Below are 18,469 nucleotides of genomic sequence, written 5' to 3'. Positions count from 1 at the left end.
TATTGGACAATTTATACACACAAAGGAAAATCAAAATTTCATATACCTGATATATTGAGCAACAGCAGTAAAACGATCTCTTAATTAGCAATACAATTCTTCTCAAGCAACGACAATCAAAATGATGAAACCAAATGATTACTTTTCATTAGGTTGCATCATTTTAGTTTAATGTGCCACACACATATAGTGATAACTGACCTTACCCGGCGTGTCAACCAAGGCTGTAATTGTAAATGTTTTCACAAGGTCTTATTTTGAACACACAACAGTGTTATAGCATATGTATATTTCTTTCAAAACTGAAATGTTAGTGGAATTCTTTAAGTGTAAACTGATGGACACTGCACAATTGCAGAAAAAATGTTGCTGCAGAATCTGGAAGTTCCAATTGTCATTTTAAGAATGTTGCACATTAAGTTAAATTCTGGAAATAGCAAGTATACAAAAGAGAAATATCTTTCCCACTAAATATATCACTATATGAAAATCAATGTGGTCTGAAAATACCACCTAATCTGTTTCGTGGAGAAAGTTCTGTACGCTTTGAAATATCTAGTAAAATATTTGTACTGCAAAATAGGGCAATTATCACAGCTTGAAAACTCAAGCCAATGTGTTAATCACACGCGTAAGCTATAGAAAGAATGAAAATAAATAACCCTAGTCCCTTTATGTGCTCCATGGGAGAAAGGAAAGACTTATTTTGTTTAGGGATTCTTTATAGTTACATTAATGGTAACTGGACAAAGAGAACGATCCACTTAGTGGCTCGGAGAATCTTAGAAGGTGTTTGCGTTTGCAAAAGAGGATATCCTGGGTAGCAAGAACCTCAGTGATAATTGCAGTTTCAGGATATACTGGATCATTTCCTGAATGTGAGTGTTGCTAGAAAGTGTAAAATAGCCCATGTCACTTGCTGCAGAGAGTCTCCGCAAAGAGCTGGGAAAAGGAGCCTTCATTTCAGGTAAGAAATTATTTCTGTCACATTCTAAAGATTACACAGTACAGATAACTGGAACCCCTAGATAAAGAACAATCCTTTGTAAGATTGGTATAAAACAGGTGGAAATATATGCTGCAGTTCTCAGATTAGCTTATTACTATAGTTTTATTAAATAATTTATTAGTGGTAGAGAAGCTAGTACACATTTTATTCTTAAAGGTACTAAATAACATTAAACTATGCACCTGTGTCATTCACAAACTCATGGTTATTATTACACATGGCGCCTTCATTCTTCTAGTAATGATGTGTATGCGGGTGATTAGTCTAAACTCTGTAAATCTGAAGAACATTGTACAGTAACTAATACCCACTGGTATAATACAATAATATATTTACAAAGCACATGGACCCCAAAACAGGTTTCTTTCAATCCCTTAGTTTCATACTTTCTATAAGTTTAAATGAACTGTTTTACTGCAAGTAATTTTGCAGAGGAACCACTTTACTGGCTGTACTTCCGAGCTTTATTAATTAATTAATTAATTAATTATGAAATCTTATATATGCACTGTATGTGTGAGATATATATAGATTTATAGATATATGTATATATAATTGTATATCTATCTATCTATTAAAAAAGCAACTTGCCTTGGTGCCCTCCTTCTTGAAGAAGAAAAAATGTGAAATAGATAGATAGATAGATAGATAGATAGATAGATAGATAGATAGATAGATAGATACTTGTTGGCTACAGCACTGCAAAGTAACAGTGTTGTATATGCATGATCCACATTAGGCTCTTATTATTTTGATCATTCCAGTTTATATTCTCTTTGTAAGACTTTTTTTTCTGCTTCTGCACAATGCAACTGCAATTTGCTGCATATTGTGCATGTTTGAGATAACCTACTTTTATTTAATTTTAAATTGATAGATTTGTTTTAATCACAGTACATATAGGTGTATCAGCAGCATCTTCATATTCGGATGCCATAAGAGATTCTTAAGCTGTTATATTATTTTTTTTTTACTACAAACCTACAAATACAAAAAAGGGAATATATTAACTGTTTACTTTCATCGTGTCCAAAAATACTTTACTCACTACAGGGGTGTAATAAATATCCTGTGGAACATTTTTTTAAATGATTATTTTAAATCTCTAACGTCCAAAGGAATATTTCACAACTATGAGGAAAAGGTGGAGGGGGCGGAGTTCAAGACATCTGTTATGGGCAGCTGAGCATCACCTATGACCTAGCATACTCCACCAACCCTATCAATGGCTGGAGTTCAGCAACAGCTGGAAAACCACAGGATGCCCATGTGTTCCATAAAGGATTGCACAGTGAGGGAATTAGTGCAGAAATTAATTATGGCCACTCAGAGAAAATTGGTTCAACAACAAATGATATTCATACAGCTACATAAAGTTGCAGTTAGTCACACCATATGATATGCATGCTACAAGGTGGTACAGTTTTCACAATTCCAGACATGTAAATAAATATATATTATACAGCTACTTGAAACAATACAGTTATAGTATTAGTGCATGTTTTACATACTCTAACACGTTTTTGGAGCACGTGCAGCTTATACATTTCAGTATAACTGCTTTATTGTTCTCTGGGTCCACTATTATTCCCTCAGCTGTTTCCACTGCACTCTATACAGCTCAGATAAAGGGTCTGACCTCTCTTTGGGGAATGTTTTGAAAAAATAGCCCTCTATGTATGTAGCAGATATCAATCATCATGAAACGTTTTTATCTTCCTTTTGAAATTTTGGTAACATTTCTATGGAATGTTTTACATCCGGCATCTCAAAGATTAGTGATGATGTTTATACAGCGGAGGGCATGGTTTCAATATGATATATCTGGACATTATGGAACATTACAATAGTTCATTTCACACTCATATTGTTTGTGTATGTGAATGTGTGCAATTCTGTAGTTGAACTTACACAAAGAGCTACAGTGCCCTTAACGCTTTCAATAAGAATATTGCAGCAGGAATTATTATTAATATTATTATCATTATTTGTGCTTTGCAGTGAAGTGATAATCTGTTGTACCTTAGTAGAGATCCAGAAGCTTTTTTGTGTTGTGTTTGGGCTGTAGTTTAGGTTAAAGCCTGAATTATAGCTGAATTCAGTATCCTGAAGTTTCACACTTACACAAAAAGAGACAGAATAAGCAATAAGAGATTATTCCAGAACGAAATTCTCCTCATTGCTCACCGGGGTCTGAAGGGGCAGAGAGAACAGCTTTCTGCGTGGAAGGTTTTTGCAGTGTTCAGGAGTTGCGTTACAGTGTAGGGGAAAAATTACAGACATGACCTAGACATGATCTTGGTTCCTTAGCATGATGTTATCTGTTGAGCATAGTGAACATGAAAATTCTTCTTAAGCTTTCCCTTTATCAGGAAGTTTTGATGCCTTCCTACAAAATAAGATCTGCTCAGCTTTCTAGGATCCTCTTGTTACTCAAACTTTCTTTACATACTACCAATAAGTGTGAACGTAATTAGGCAATTAAAGGGGAACACCACCATCATATAATTCTATTGTTTGTGCAAATAAGTTTGTTTTGCTTTTAAACATAACATTAGATCTGCTGTGTAAATGCGCTATTATTCAATACACAGACCCAAGTTTCTGTGGTATCCAAGGACAAAAATCATAAACAAATTTGCCTGGATAATAACAAATAATAATACCCCATTTCCAACAACCGGCTAAAACAACAAATGACTTCTCATGCTCTTTGTAGGTATGCAACACTGTATGGCTGCTGATGCTCTGTTGCTGAATTTGGATTGGACAGCCCGCCCTTTCTGAACATTGCATGGTGTGTATTGTCTGAGCCACTTTCTGAGAAGGTGACAATACAAATCCAGTTTCAACAGAAGCAGAAGCTAGCCTAAACCCAGTCATGTACTGTTAGACAGTCATTAACAGCATGAGAAGGAACCAGCTTTTCATGAATTCATGGGGAACACGGATTGTGAGCACCTGCAATGTTGGAAAGTTTTCCCAGTAAGACAGCATACATTGTCAGGCTAGTAGTGATTTCCACTCCTTTCCCAAATAACTTAATGTATTCTCTGGTACTCGATTGTCCCAGGTCTTGAGCAGAAAACTATAGCTGCTGACCAATATAAGTATCTATCAGAAATTACTGGAGAACAAAGTCAATTAAGCACGGTTAATCCTATTGGTCAATGAGCATAAAGCTGTCAGACAAAGGCAGGGCCAGATCCAGACAAAGGTCATAGGCAATGGTTTAATATTCAAAAGAAAGCAAGGGTCAACCACATTTATCCCAGGTCAGGAATACAAAACCCATAACTGGGGCTTACGTGGTGTCAGATCTGGAACTATAAAGGTGTCAAGAGCCAAATAATGGTGAAAGTGAGGCAGGCATTATGGAACCAAACACTATCACTTATTTTAAACTTAGGTAAGAATCTGTGAATTGTGTAACATGGACCAAAATTTCAAATTTGTGTGATTATCAATTTTGGAATTAGCCTCTGGGATGTCAGAGGTAGTGAATGAAAAGGATGATTTTGGATGTCTACCATGAAAAAAATTGAAAAGTGTCCAGTCTTGCTGTCCTTGTTTCTAAGGCTGCATGTACAGCTCTTGAAAAGCTGAGGAAAGCAGAGGTAGTTTTTACATTAATGTAGTTCTAGGCCTGTGCCATATGTACGGACAGGGCTATGACGTGAACGCTCTGTACCTTTGATGATTGGCAGTGGCTCATTTGTGACATGGAATGTAATGGTCTCCTGAATCTGCACAAGATGTTCTGTCTAGGAGATTTGGCCTCTGCAGCCAGGAGACCATAGAAACTTCATGAGGAAGCTGCTCATATCAGACAAACATGCAACCATGTTCAGAGGAAACAGGAATCCAGGAACATTCTGAAGGTAAGTGGCAGGCAGTAGAGATACAAAATCAAAAAGAGGCTGAAATCAGTATATAGGAAGGAAACCTATTAAGGGGTTTATATACAGGCCCAGCGCTCCTATTAGGCAAGGTTAGGCAGTTGCCTAGGGCGCCAGGCTCTGGAGGGTGCCTGGAGTGCGCCACAGAATGAAAATTACTTTAAAACTGTGCGGCGACCACTGACCATACCTTTCACGGCCGCCGCACAGCGTTCAGATAAATACACGGGGAGGGGGGGGGGGAAGAGGCTATTGATTAACACTGCCGCCTCTCTGCTCCGTCTCCTCCCCTCCACTCACTGACTGTCGGGCGTGACATCATCATCACGGCCCGACAGTGTCAATGAGTGGAGGGGAGGAGACGGAGCAGCTTTATGCAGGCATGGTAAGGAAAGACGTGGGGAGGGGGGGGGGGGAGAGGAGTGACAGTTATTATAGGTCTCTGGAAGGAAATTGTTGATGGCCACAGACAACACAATAGTGAACTTGCTCCAAAGTGCAGGGTCATTCCATTGAGAATCTGTCTCACAGATCTTTACTTGTCTCAGTAGTGGTGGACATGTCTGTGTCTTCATAAAGTAGTCCCAAAGCATAAAAATTATCATTGAGTTTTAAGGCTGTATTCTGGGAACCCCGACCGATGGCCCATATGTGCTAGAAGGTTATGTCCATATCTCGAAGCATAGTTTGAAATTGTCTCTTAAAGTTTTAAAGTCTTATTTTCTCCAGAAATTGTATCAGGCAAATTCAGTTCGGGTTCTGAGTTAGCAACATGAATTGAAGGGATGTCAGCCTGAAATGTGGCACACTGTTGGGTAGAGATTTTGGTCAAGAGATCCTGTACTTTTTGAGCAAAATGGGCTTGAATCTGCACAGCAAGCATCTGAGCTTGTTTTATAGTATATGGTATGCAGGGGGGTTGCTGGGCCGGGCGGCACATGCCCCCCAGGCCGGACAGAAAATGTATATTATTTGGTGGCTGGCTCGTCCTCCGGGACCAGCCACCTTTCACCATTGGCCGGTTCCGCGGTCCCTCCTCAGCTTGTCACATGGGACATGCATCTGGTGACAGGTGCAGTCCCATGTGTGAACAGTGCAGTGCCGCAAATGCATGGGTGGAATAAGGTAAGTGTGTGTGTGTGTGTGTGTGTGTGTGTGCGTGTGTGAAGTATGTATGGTATGTGTGTAGGCAGTATATATTGTGTGTGTGTGTCTGTGGGGAGTATATATAATGTGTGTGTGTGTGTGTGTGTGTGTGTGTGTGGTGGTCGAGACGGATGGGATTTCCTTACCTGACCTTGTCCTCCAGACACGAGTCAGGTTCTTTTCTGTTTGGATATCCGGTGGTCAGGAGATAAATACTTCAATGAAAGGGACAAGGATTGGTTAAACAACTTAAATTTATTAAGAATGCGGTAAGGATAATTTTGGTAAGCCACCGCGCCACTGACCCCTTCAGCTTAATGTAATGACAAAATAACCGTTTGATCAGCATAGAGCACAATTATTATTATTATTATTATTAATTTTTATTTATAGGGCGCCACTAGGTATCCGTAGCGCCGTACAGGGACAGGCAGAAACACGATACAGGGTGAGACAGCACAGTACAGTTAACAGAAAGCACAGTAACTCAGAAGCTCAATGAAAAGCTAGATTAGAGGTGAGAGCCCCCAGCGGGGTAGAGACAGGGGCCGGAGGACCTCACGGAGGAGACAAGGAGCTGGAGAGCAGAGTTAAAGTGGTGGAGAACAAAAGGAGAGGAGGCCCTGCTAAGGCAGGGTTGTCCAACCCGCGGCCCACGGGCCGCATGTGGCCCAGCACTCCTGTAAATGTGGCCCAGAAGGAGTTTTGGTTGTGGCAAAGGGGCAGCACTGTTAATGGAAAAAAAAAATCCTGCAAAAAAAAGAAAAGAAAATACTTACCTTGCGGTCACGCGGTCATGTCAGCTGGTACTCCGGCTCCCTCCCTTGTCTCCTCCTCCGTTGCGGTGCTCGCAGTGAATGTCCATTGCGGAGCGCAGCACAGAGGAGTCACCCACGCGAGAAGAACAATCAACAGCACAGAATTGGAGAAAATAAGAGAAGAGGACCGGAGAACAAGCCGATTAAAAGGTAAGTTAAGGGGGATATTTTTTATTCTTTCAAGGGACGCTGACAAGTGAATAAAAGTCACCTGGTCCTGGAGCATCATGGACCTTATCTCCTTGCTACATACTTCTACTTGTAATACTAATGGGGCATTATATATTATTCTCTTTGGCCCATTATAAGTTGTTATCCCTTAACTAACATAGTGGTGTCATTAGCAAAACAGGTCACAATTTGGGGTCACAGTGATGTATATGTCAGGTACCGCAGGCCTGGTCAGGGCACCCTGATATACAATGCCTGGCTTAAATGCACTTTATTGATATTGCATCTAAACAATACAAAAAGTGATTATAGTATAATAACTAGAGAGGATTTTTTGAACAGGGAGATTGAAAGGTAAGTATAGGGGGATTTGAAAAAAAAGTGTTATATATATATATGTATCACTTTTTTTCTCATATATATATGTTAACTATGTTTCTATGTTTTTTTTGGATGATCAGCTATCGTTAGTGTTAATGTATCTTATGTGCGGCCCAAACCAACTCGTCGTCTTCCAATGTGGCCCAGGGAAGCTAAAAGGTTGGACACCCCTGATCTAAGGGGAGGGTAGGACGGACAGAGACACAATGGTAGGAGGAGGGCATGGGGAGAACGGAGGCAGAGATGGAGAGGGGGGGAGAGGAGAATGAAAAGAAGGGAAGTAGGAGGGGGACAGGAGAGGGAGGGGGGTAGGGGGAGATTGAGAGAGGTCAATGGGTGGGGGACTGAAGGGCTTTAAGGAAGAGGTGGGTTTTTAAGGCCCGTTTGAAGCTGTTCAAGTTGGGGGAAGTTAGCATTTAACATATAGCATTTAACATATAATATACACCTGGTCAGTATAAGGCACAATAGCGATAACATCTTCAATATCAATAAATCAATTTTTAGGTAAATCACTTAACATTAACATTCATCTAAAACATTTGGTGCACCAATATTATCCCTGGCAATGTTACCATATTTTACACTCAGTCCTGAGTTGAACTGTGCACAGGAATTTTGTAGTGTTTAAATATCCTGCAGAGGTTTCCAGAAGGGTTAATAATCCTGATTAAGTCTCTGTACTTTCTCTCTAAAAGGTAGATGTTAAACTGTAGGCAGTGTTAAAGATTATAACAAAACACAGGATTGTTGCTCAATTCAGTCACAAGATGGCGCTGTTCTCTCATCACTCTTCTCTCTGACACTGAGGTGTGTGCAGCACACTGCAGGCTAGGATTTTACCTTGAAAAGGTTCTGCAGTTCGTGGAGACTGTGTTGGACGCCCCACTGTGTGTCCCCAGCTGTTCTCCAGTCGTGTGTGCTGGCAATGTCACAAATTCCAGCAGCAGATCAGTCTCTCATGTCAGCTTCCCCTTTCTTGTTGCTATATCACACACTCCTCCTTCCTGCACATCCTCCTGGGTACGTACTTTCAGTTCAACTCTCAACTGTCAACTGTCAACTGTCATTCCCACTGTGTCTTCCTCAGACTCTAGTAACCCCTTGTAGCCCTGCATTTTAAAAGCATTTATGCACTTCCTCTGAGCTGTTCAACAGGGTTTTGGGGCACCACATGTGTGTGTGTGGGCAGTATATATATTGTGTGTGTGTGGGCAGTATATATATTGTGTGTGTATGTGTGTATGCGGGGGGGTGAGTGTATGTATATATATATATATATATATATATAGTGTGTCACACACACACTATATATATATATATATATATATATATATAAATATATATATATATATACTTCCCCCCCGCACGCACACATACATACACACACTGTGTGTGTGTGTGTGTGTGTGTGTGTGTGTGTATGCGCAGTATATATATATTGTGTGTGTGTGGGGGCAGTATATATATTGTGTGTGTGTGTGTGTGGGGACAGTATATATATTGTGTGTGTGTGTGTGTGTGTGTGTGTGTGGGCAGTATATATATTGTGTGTGTGTGTGAGTGTGGGCAGTATATAAACTATGGTATGTGCATGTGGGGGGGCAGTATATAAATATAGTTTGTGAGTGTGGGGTGGCAGTATATAAATATAGTGTGTGTGAAGGTAGTATGTTAATATATGTGAGGGAAGGGGGGCCTTAATATAGTGTGAGGGGTAGGCTATCTAATGGTGGAGTGCAGGTGGGGGCTAATTATTTAATGAGTGTTATTTTATTTGTGGGTTGATGGTGGGGCAATTTAATTTATTGGTGGGGCTATTTAATTTAATATTGGGTCCTATTAATTTAAGGTGAGGTGGTTTGGGGCTATTAATTGAATATGGGACTGAGTTTGAGGCTGAGGGCTATTTATTAATTGTAATTGTAAATATTTAATTTATTGCTGGGGCTGTTCGGAGGGAGGGAAAAATTATTATGTATTAAATGGGAATACTAATAATTTAATGTTGGGGCTGGTAAGAGGGAAATAGATCTATTTAGCAAATGTGAATATTAGTATTTTAATGTTGGGGTGGAGGGAGGCCTAATTCTAAAACTTGTGCGCTACTGATTTAACACTGGGGCTGGTTGGAGTTTTCTTAATCTCATGTACCCATTGTTTTTTCCAAATAGGGCCTCCAACATTGCAGGATCCAGACAACCAGCAAATGAGCTAAAGTAGCCAGCAGCCACAAGTGGTGACAGTGACAAGACAGGCAGGAGAGAGCAGAACAGTCTGCCAACTGTCTTGAATCTGGAGGGACAGTCCTGAATTTGGGTGACTGTTTCACTTAGGCCAGTTGGGAGGTATGTCCCTCTACACCGTGTACTGCTCGTGAAGGCAGAACTGTGTACACCTAACCAGGGCCCTCTTAACAACATTATGGGCCCCCGGGCAAAGCAGTGCAACGGGGCCCCTAGATATAGATATATAGATGTATACAGATACAGATATAGATATATAGAGATAGAGATAGATAGATAGATAGATAGATGTACTTGCTCAGTGACCATTGTAGGTTTATTTTGCAGGTTTTTTTCTTTTGCAGGATTATTTATTCTCATTAAGAGCCGTGCCTATGGGGCCCCTTTGCCCGTGGGGCCCCCGGGCAGCTGCGCATCATGCCCAATGGAGAAAGATGGCCCTGCACCTAACAGTAGTGCACACAGTATTGCCTGTGTGTTTATCTAAAATGATAACCATGCTAAATCATAGGGAGTTACCCCAGCGGTTCCCAAAGTGTGCGCCGTGGCGCTGTCACAGGGGTGCCGCAGCCAGGTAGAGACACAAAAAAAACCCAACAACTTACCAATCCAGCGGCACCCAGGACCCAGCGTCCTCCCTCCTCGCTTCTCACTAATGTGGGGCGTGACGTCATCCCGCTCGACATTCAGTGACAAGCGGCAAGAGAGAGGAGGATGCTGAGTCCCTGGCGCCGCCGGATTGGTAAGTTGTTTTTTTTTGTTTGTGTTTTCCTCTTCCTGTCTCCCGCGATGCAGAGGAGGATACAGAGTATGAGAGGAGGCTGCAGAGGGGGCTACAGAGTGTGAGAGGAGGCTGCAGAGGGGGCTACAGAGTGTGAAAGGAGGTTGCAGAAGGGGCTACAGAGTGTGAAAGGAGGTTGCAGAGGGGGCTACAGAGTGTGAAAAGAGGCTGCAGAGGGGGCTACAGAGTGTGAAAGGAGGCTACAGAGGGAGCTACAGAGTGTGAGAGGAGGCTGCAGAGGGGTCTACAGAGTGTGAAAGGAGGCTGCAGAGGAGGCACTGAGTGTGAAAGGAGGCTGCCGAGGGGGCACAGAGTGTGAAAGGAGGCTGCCGAGGGGGCACAGAGTGTGAAAGTAGGCTGCCGAGGGGGCACAGAGTGTGTGGTGTTGCAGAGGGGGCACAGAGTGTGTGGTGTTGCAGAGGGGGCACAGAGTGTGTGGTGATGCAGAGGGGGCACAGAGTGTGTGGTGATGCAGAGGGGGCACAGAGTGTGTGGGGATGCATAGGGGGCACAGTGTGTGTGGTGATGCAGAGGAGGCACAGAGTGTGTGGTGATGCAGAGGGGGCACAGTGTGTGTGGTGATGAAGGAGGGCACAGTGTGAGTTAGCTGTAAATTATTCTTTGACAGAAATATAATTGAAAAAAAATAAATAAAAATATTCTTTTCCCTTGGAATTATGTGTATTATTTTTGCATACAACTAAATAAGTATTTCTGTCCTGACCTAAATACTTATTACGTTTTTTTGACCCAACTACTTATAAAACAGGACTGCTCTGTAATTATTTTGGAGGGGTGCCTTGAAAAAATTATGGAGACTCTAAGGGTACCGCGAACTGAAAAAGTTTGGGAACCACTGGGTTACCCTGTCTAAAGTGCCCAGGCCACCCAGAGCCTTAATCCAGCTCTGGGCATAAAAATATATATATGGATTAAACAACACTAAAATAGCCTATTTTTATATAGATAAATATATATTGTACCAAAAACCACCCTTTAAGGATGGGCAGCTACTTATGGGCCAGTGCGGTGTGCTTGCCCCTCGGGCTAAAGCCTGCCAGCCCTCCCCTGATGGTATGGTCTGTTATAATGTAATGTCTAATAGTCTTCCCAGTAGGTCCACACCAATTGTCAGGATAGTCTTAGTTCCCACCTTTAATAGCCCCTCTTCCCATAAAACGGAATGGGTCTGAGCCATTAAGGAGAGCAAAGCATAAAAAGAGTAAATTTGCACCTTGGCAAAAGCATGTTGCATTGGAGGGGGAGGTAAACTTAAAATATGAGGACGGATTTATAGTTGGTGTAGAGCATGTCGTAGATCAAATTTTAATTTCAGTGTAAAAGTAAGGCTAGCAAGTATTTGTGTGCTACATGAAAAAACAGCCAGTATTTAACTTATGTGCAAAATAATAAACTCATTTGCATCCATTGCATTGTAACATGGTTTGTCCAGGAGCAAACTTACTCCTTTTTTTCCAGAATAAAATATGTAAATAAAGGGTAACTACAGGTGCTTCTTTTTTTCTAACAATATGAAAATATAGATATAGTACAATGATAATTCAAAGCATATAGCAAATCATTTCTGATAATATTGTACTATCTATATTATATTTTTGGGAAAAAGAAACGCCTGTAGTCACCCTTTATTTACATATTTTATTCTGATTTTCTAGCCATCTTAAGCTGTATTGCTTAAGGGTGAGAACGGGCTGAATCTTTTTGGGCACCTGTATTTTCTTTTCTTTGTTTACTACTTTTTTTCTTTGCTCAGTGACTCAGGCCCAGTGTGTGCACATTCACTTGGCTGCCCCAGGTCTTACGCAAGAAACTATAGCTGTTGGCTTATTTAAGTATCTATATGACAAAACTGGGAAATTAAATCAGTAAAGGAAAGTTAATCCTATAGGCTAATGCATTACAAAACAGTCAGACCAGTCAAAACAGGCAGAAGCTTAAGGCAGCTGGCAATGGATACAACAAATAAAATAAAAAAGTAAACACACGCTTCCCATGACTAGCGAACGTGTCACGACTAAACACAAGTGTAGCCTCTGAAATTAAACAACAGTTTGTGTTGGGTCCACCCTCAGCCTCTCAAGATAACCGCTGTTTACAATATTGTACATGTTTAACCTTTTATACAGGCATATCAGAGTCCTTCTGGGTCTTAACCAACTACAGGTTATTCCCTTGTTTGGATTCCGAAGCACAAAATGACAGGTGGAAAGGAGCTTCCTGTTCAGTAATGTACTTCTTGTATATATTAAATGCATTTTTGATTATTTATTATCACCTACTATATGTGCAACTACACTATATGCACCCCCCAATTTTTAATTGTATGTATATTTGAGAAATGGTTGGAGCTCTATATAATGTAACATTTTTTTCATTTCAAAGGACTCCTTTTTGGCGAATGAAATGTATATCACACATATCAGTAACCTTCAATGACATTATATGATTAATATGGTCAGCAGAGTGGCACAGTTGTTAGCATTGCTGCCTCACAGCACGGTGGTCATGGACTCACTGAGAGCCATATTTGTTTGCATGTTCTCCCCATGTCAGTATGTTATTCCTCTGGGTGCTCCTTTTTCCTCCCACAGTCCAAAATACATACTGATAGGTTAATGGCTTCTGAAATGAAGAACCCTAGAGTGTGTGTGATAGGGAATTTAGACTGTAAGCTCCAATGGGGCAGGGACTGATGTGAATGACTACATATTCTCTATACAAAACTGCATAATATGATCGGTGCTATATAATCAACAATAATAATCAACGATAATAATAATATGATAAAAGTTTTATATTAATAACCCAAAAAAGGGCACGATAAATAGAGAACAACCCATCAGCTCTAGTGGATCAAATAGAAGGCTCCAGAAAGACTTTAGAGCCTGGTAAATCCTGAGAACAAAACAATTGTAGTACAGAAAAAAACAACAGTAAAAAAATAATTACAATGTAAGTAAAATTAAACACAATGACCTGTATGTTGTAGATTTTAATATTATAATGTATTAATGCACAGAAGGGGCACACTGACATAGAATCCACCAATAGTAATAAACCAGTAGGAGGCCTTCTGTATGGAGAAGGCATCCTAGAAGCTCTAAAAATATTAAGCCAGGTAATGTTGCAACTTTCATTGTTTTTATAGAAAATGAATGTAATAAAATTATCCAATGGGTTTTCCGCTGTGATAATCTATGCAGTCTATCTCCCCAACTTCTATCTTTATAGCTTATCTTCTACATATTCTATAGCTTTAAACCTAGGTAACTGAGGATTTGAGCCATCATGCTTCTGGTGGTGTTTACGAGCACTATGAGTATGTAGTTTATCCTTTATATTAGTTATATGTTCCTGAATCCTGAGTTTAAGTAGCCTCTCAGGGCTAGATTTACTAAGCTGCGGGTTTGAAAAAGTGGGGATGTTGCCTATAGCAACCAATCAGATTCTAGCTTTCATTTATTTAGTACCTTCTACAAAATGATAGCTAGAATCTGATTAGTTGCTATAGGCAACATCCCCACTTTTTCAAACCCGCAGCTTAGTAAATCTAGCCCTCAGTCTTGCCAACATACCTCTTACCACAGTCACATTCCATCAAGTATATAATAAACTAGGATTGGCAATTCTTGTACCCTAAGATCTTTCTTTTCATAGTCTTATCAAACTTCAAAAATATCTTGTTATCCATATGACAATGTTTACATACATTACTTTGATAACAGAGATACCTTCCACTAAGCCAACTACTTTACAAAGTAATCTTCTCATTCTCTAGATGACTGTTTGCTCTTGGTAAACCCTGGAAACCTTCAATATTTTCTATTCCTGTTTCAAAATATTTTTTACATTTCACTCTGGGATGTTGCAATCAGTATTATGTCAGGCATCAGTATAAGATAATTATGATCCAAATAAACGTACTTGCAAATCATAGTAGCAACATAAAAATCTGCGTCAATGTTTCAATTATAAACTAAAAGTTTTCAGGTAAATTTTAAGCTCTTAACAGAAGGATAATACCCCCAACTTGACAGTTTCAGTTCCGAGTTCACCATTGCTTTGCATACCTGTATTCAATTTTCAACTAACATATCTAGTGGGATCAGTGCTCACTATGAAAAAAGGATTTTTGTAAGCCCCCTTGGCCAAGGTGAAGAAGGGAGTTAGAATGTGAGTCTTCATGTTGTACTGTGTTGTAATCATTGACCAACTCCCTTACCTCTCCCTTGTGTAAAAAGCAATCATAAGAAACATGAGTAAGGGAAAATGTTACTTATTGATACATTTCAAATAATAATAGACTGTGGAAGACACTATCCATCCATCCATCCTGCTTCCAAAGTTCCTATTGGCAGTTAAACATGGCTACTATGGATTTCATTTAGAGTTAGAAACAAACAAAAAAAAAAGGGGGAAATGTGCTCCTGGAAAAACAAGATTGCAAAGTTGGGTACAAATACATGGTTTTGCAAATTTGCGCTTTCTTTTTTTTGCTTTGCTCCTAACTCTAAATAAAGCACTACAAGTATTCCCCTCTAAAGAACCCAGTTTTCTACAGTCATGTAGAGTAATGTACTTTTGAGTCAAATACCCTCCTTAATTAATTTAATGAGCTGTATCTGCTTAAAGCAATTCAGGAACAGATCCTTTTGGATAGTTTTCCTGATACATGTTGGTAACAAGTTTCCGAAAATAGGGCCTGATTCATTAAGGATCTTAACTTGAGAAACTTCTTATTTCAGTCTCCTGGACAAAACCATGTTACAATGCAAGGGGTGCAAATTAGTATTCTGTTTTGCACATATGTTAAATACTGACTGTTTTTTCATGTAGCACACAAATACTTGATAGCTTATTTGTACACTGAAATTTAAAGTTGATATTTGTGTGCTACATGAAAAAACAGTCAGTATTTAACTTATGTGCAAAACCGAATGCTAATTCGCACCCCTTGCATTGTAACATGGTTTTGTCCAGGAGACTGAAATAAGAAGTTTCTCAAGTTAAGATCCTTAATGAATCAAGCCCATGGATGTGATTTTACCTGCAAGTGACTTTATGTCATGGTATAGCTTAAAATAAGAAATTCATTTGTTAATGTATTTTGATTGCTTATGAGATCTGCTTTCTTTCAACTTGCTTTAAATACTTTAAAAAATGTCTGCAATTTTTTCATGCCAAATTCCTGGTGTTATTAATTCTGTTTATACTTATTATCTTTACTATATATCATTTGCTTTGCTGTTATATGAAACAGTGGGGCAATACGGTGGCTAAGTGGTTAGCACCTCTGCCCTACAGCCATGGGGTCATGAGTTCAATTCCTGACCATGGCCTTATCTGTGAGGAGTTTGTATGTTCTCCCCATTAGGTTTTTACCAGGTGCTCCGGTTTTCCTCCCACACTCAAAAAACATACTGATAGGTTAATTGGCTGCTAACAAATTGACAAATTGTCTGTGTGTCTGTCTGCATGTGTGTGTGTGTGTGTGTTAGGGAATTTAGACTTTAAGCCCCAATGGGGCAGGGACTGATGTGAGTGAGTTCTCTGTAGAGCGCTGTGGAATTAGTGGCGCTATATAAATAAATGGTGATGATTATGATGATACAAGATTGAACATTGTTTATGAATAATGCAATATCCCATTAAACTATTTAGTATTAACATGTGTCTAATCTATTTTCATCCTATTTCAGACACTCTAGTCCTAACTCACAATGGCTGAAGAAATTGCTTTGGAATCAGAGGACCATTATGAGGAGATTCACAATTGGACAGAGCTTATGTATTACTTCAATAATTCCTTTTCTCTCTGTGATGTTGACTTGGATGAAGGTGTAAAGCATATTTTCCTCTTTATTTTCTATCTTGCTATATTTGTTTTCGGTCTGGCTGGAAATCTGATAGTAATATGGGTCAACTGGCAAACACGAAGAAGCAAAAGTTCTATTAATCTGTACATTCTAAACATGGCTGTGGCTGATCTTGGAGTGGTTCTTTCCTTGCCTTTCTGGATGCTAGAGGCAATGTTGGAATATACTTGGCTATGGGGTGGATTCCTTTGCAGATTTACCCATTACTTCTACTTTGCCAACATGTTCAGCAGTATATACTTCCTTACTGCTCTAAGTGTGGAACGCTACCTGACTTTAACCTCTTCTTCAGTTTTCTGGCGACAAAACCAGCAAAGGATCCGTAAGGGTATTTGTATTGGGATTTGGGTGGTGTCTGCCATATTTCCTATACCAGATGTTGTCCATATGCAATTGGTGGATGGCGGAGACCCTGTGTGCATGTTCATGGCACCATTTGAGACCTATGATGAATGGGCTCTAGCTGTCACTCTAATGACAACTATTCTTGGGTTCATAATTCCTTTCTCTATAATTCTTGTTTACAATCTGATGACTGCCTACCACATTAAGAAATCTGGAAGACCAGAGAGCCGGAGACACTGTCGGCTTATCTATGCTTACATATTGACGTTCCTGCTCAGTTGGCTTCCCTACCATGCTACTGTGATTACTCTAACTCTGCATGGGACCTACATCTTTGTCAACTGTCATATGGTCCATGTTCTATATTTTTTCTATGAGATTATAGACTGTACCTCATTGTTTCATTGCATGGCTAATCCAGTCCTTTACAACTTCCTGAGCAAGGATTTCAGAGGCAAAGTCATCAATGCAGTGGTTAAATATATTCCGAAAGAGAAAAAGGTTGGTGTCAGCCCTGAAGAACGATCTACATCCATCACTGATCATTCTGTTGTAATAACTAAAGAGCCAAACCTATCAGCAAATATTCCTGCTCATACTATTCCAGAAGAGAAGGTGGTGTAATATAAAATATCTTAAGTGAAAAAAATCATAACAATATAGTCTCTGTGTTTTTCTCTTGCATATTGTATTCATACTCATTAAGCGGTCCTTCGAATATGTCATCAGAATATATATTTACTGCTCCTATCACACTGTACCTCATGTGAATTGTTTTAAGTTGTCTTAGAACATGTGCTAACTTTTACAATAATGTTAAGCAATCTACATCAGGTGAATAATCTATGTTTAAACTGGAAACACTGAAGGAAACCAAGGAAACACTGAAAAACTGGCCACACAGAGACCATCCTGCGTCCTGGCACATACAATTTGGAAAACTGGACAACTGGGCAGGTCTGGACCTTTGCACTTGGGCCAAGTTGTCTTATCACACTGTGGAACTGTTACGGGGCTGACAGATGACCGCACACACAAGCCAATAGTCGCCAACTGGCAGACGGATTTTTGGATCACTCTTGTGCATGCTGATCATTTTGGAGCCACATATGTGCCAGTAAGGCCAGTTTGCCAATATTGCAAGTTGACCTCACTTAGCTTAAGTATTTGGTTTCAACTCAGGTAAGAGGAATATGAAGAATCACAAACTAAGCTTGGAATCAACATGTGTACGATTAACTATCTATAGATCTTACCACATTCTAAAATCGCCATTACGCATAAATATTAACCTTACTCTTTTTAGCTTAGTAGTGTCAACTTGGATTATGGACATTCCAGAAAGTATGAGTGGATTACAAATATGTAAAATCAATTTGTAAATACTGAATATTTTGTAACAAATAGCTAAATGTTTGTATCATATATGTAAGAATGTATTTTCATTAAAAATATGAAAAGAGGTACATTTTGTATTTGAATTATGGCTTTAATTCAAAGAAAACTCACTATTAAACATAGTTTTGCATAATCACAAATTACATATTAACACAGGGAAGGACAGCCTTTGGCACTACCGCTGTTGTTGAACTATATCTCCCTTGATGTTTGGGAACAGCTGGAAAGTCAAAGGTTGCCCATCCCAGCTTGAATCTGAATTATTACTTCATAAAGACAGTTTGCATTTTTTACATTGTGTGCTACGCTGTTGATGACCTGAATTGACTCAGGTGTCATATCTTAGAATCTTAGATTCTTTACAATGTTTGTGCCAGA

The 18,469-nt window shown here is 39.6% G+C and overlaps 1 protein-coding gene across 1 annotated transcript; it reads left to right on the top strand.

The window, feature by feature from the left end:
• The first annotated feature begins 857 nt into the window (after positions 1-857).
• ACKR5 (atypical chemokine receptor 5) lies at positions 858-18,151 on the top strand. Its single transcript, XM_075198022.1, has 2 exons — positions 858-967; positions 16,172-18,151. Exon 2 carries the CDS (start codon positions 16,193-16,195, stop codon positions 17,315-17,317), a length of 1,125 nt encoding a protein of 374 aa, XP_075054123.1. The 5' UTR covers positions 858-967; positions 16,172-16,192; the 3' UTR covers positions 17,318-18,151.
• Positions 18,152-18,469: the final 318 nt, after the last annotated feature.

This window comes from Mixophyes fleayi, chromosome 2, assembly GCF_038048845.1.
Source record: "Mixophyes fleayi isolate aMixFle1 chromosome 2, aMixFle1.hap1, whole genome shotgun sequence".
Classification (NCBI taxonomy): Eukaryota; Metazoa; Chordata; class Amphibia; order Anura; family Limnodynastidae; genus Mixophyes; species Mixophyes fleayi.
This window is presented reverse-complemented; position numbering and strand designations above follow the sequence as displayed.

Bases quoted from the DNA above. Each gene is read 5' to 3' on its own strand.
- ACKR5 (XM_075198022.1), top strand. From the start codon at position 16,193: ATGGCTGAAGAAATTGCTTTGGAATCAGAGGACCATTATGAGGAGATT.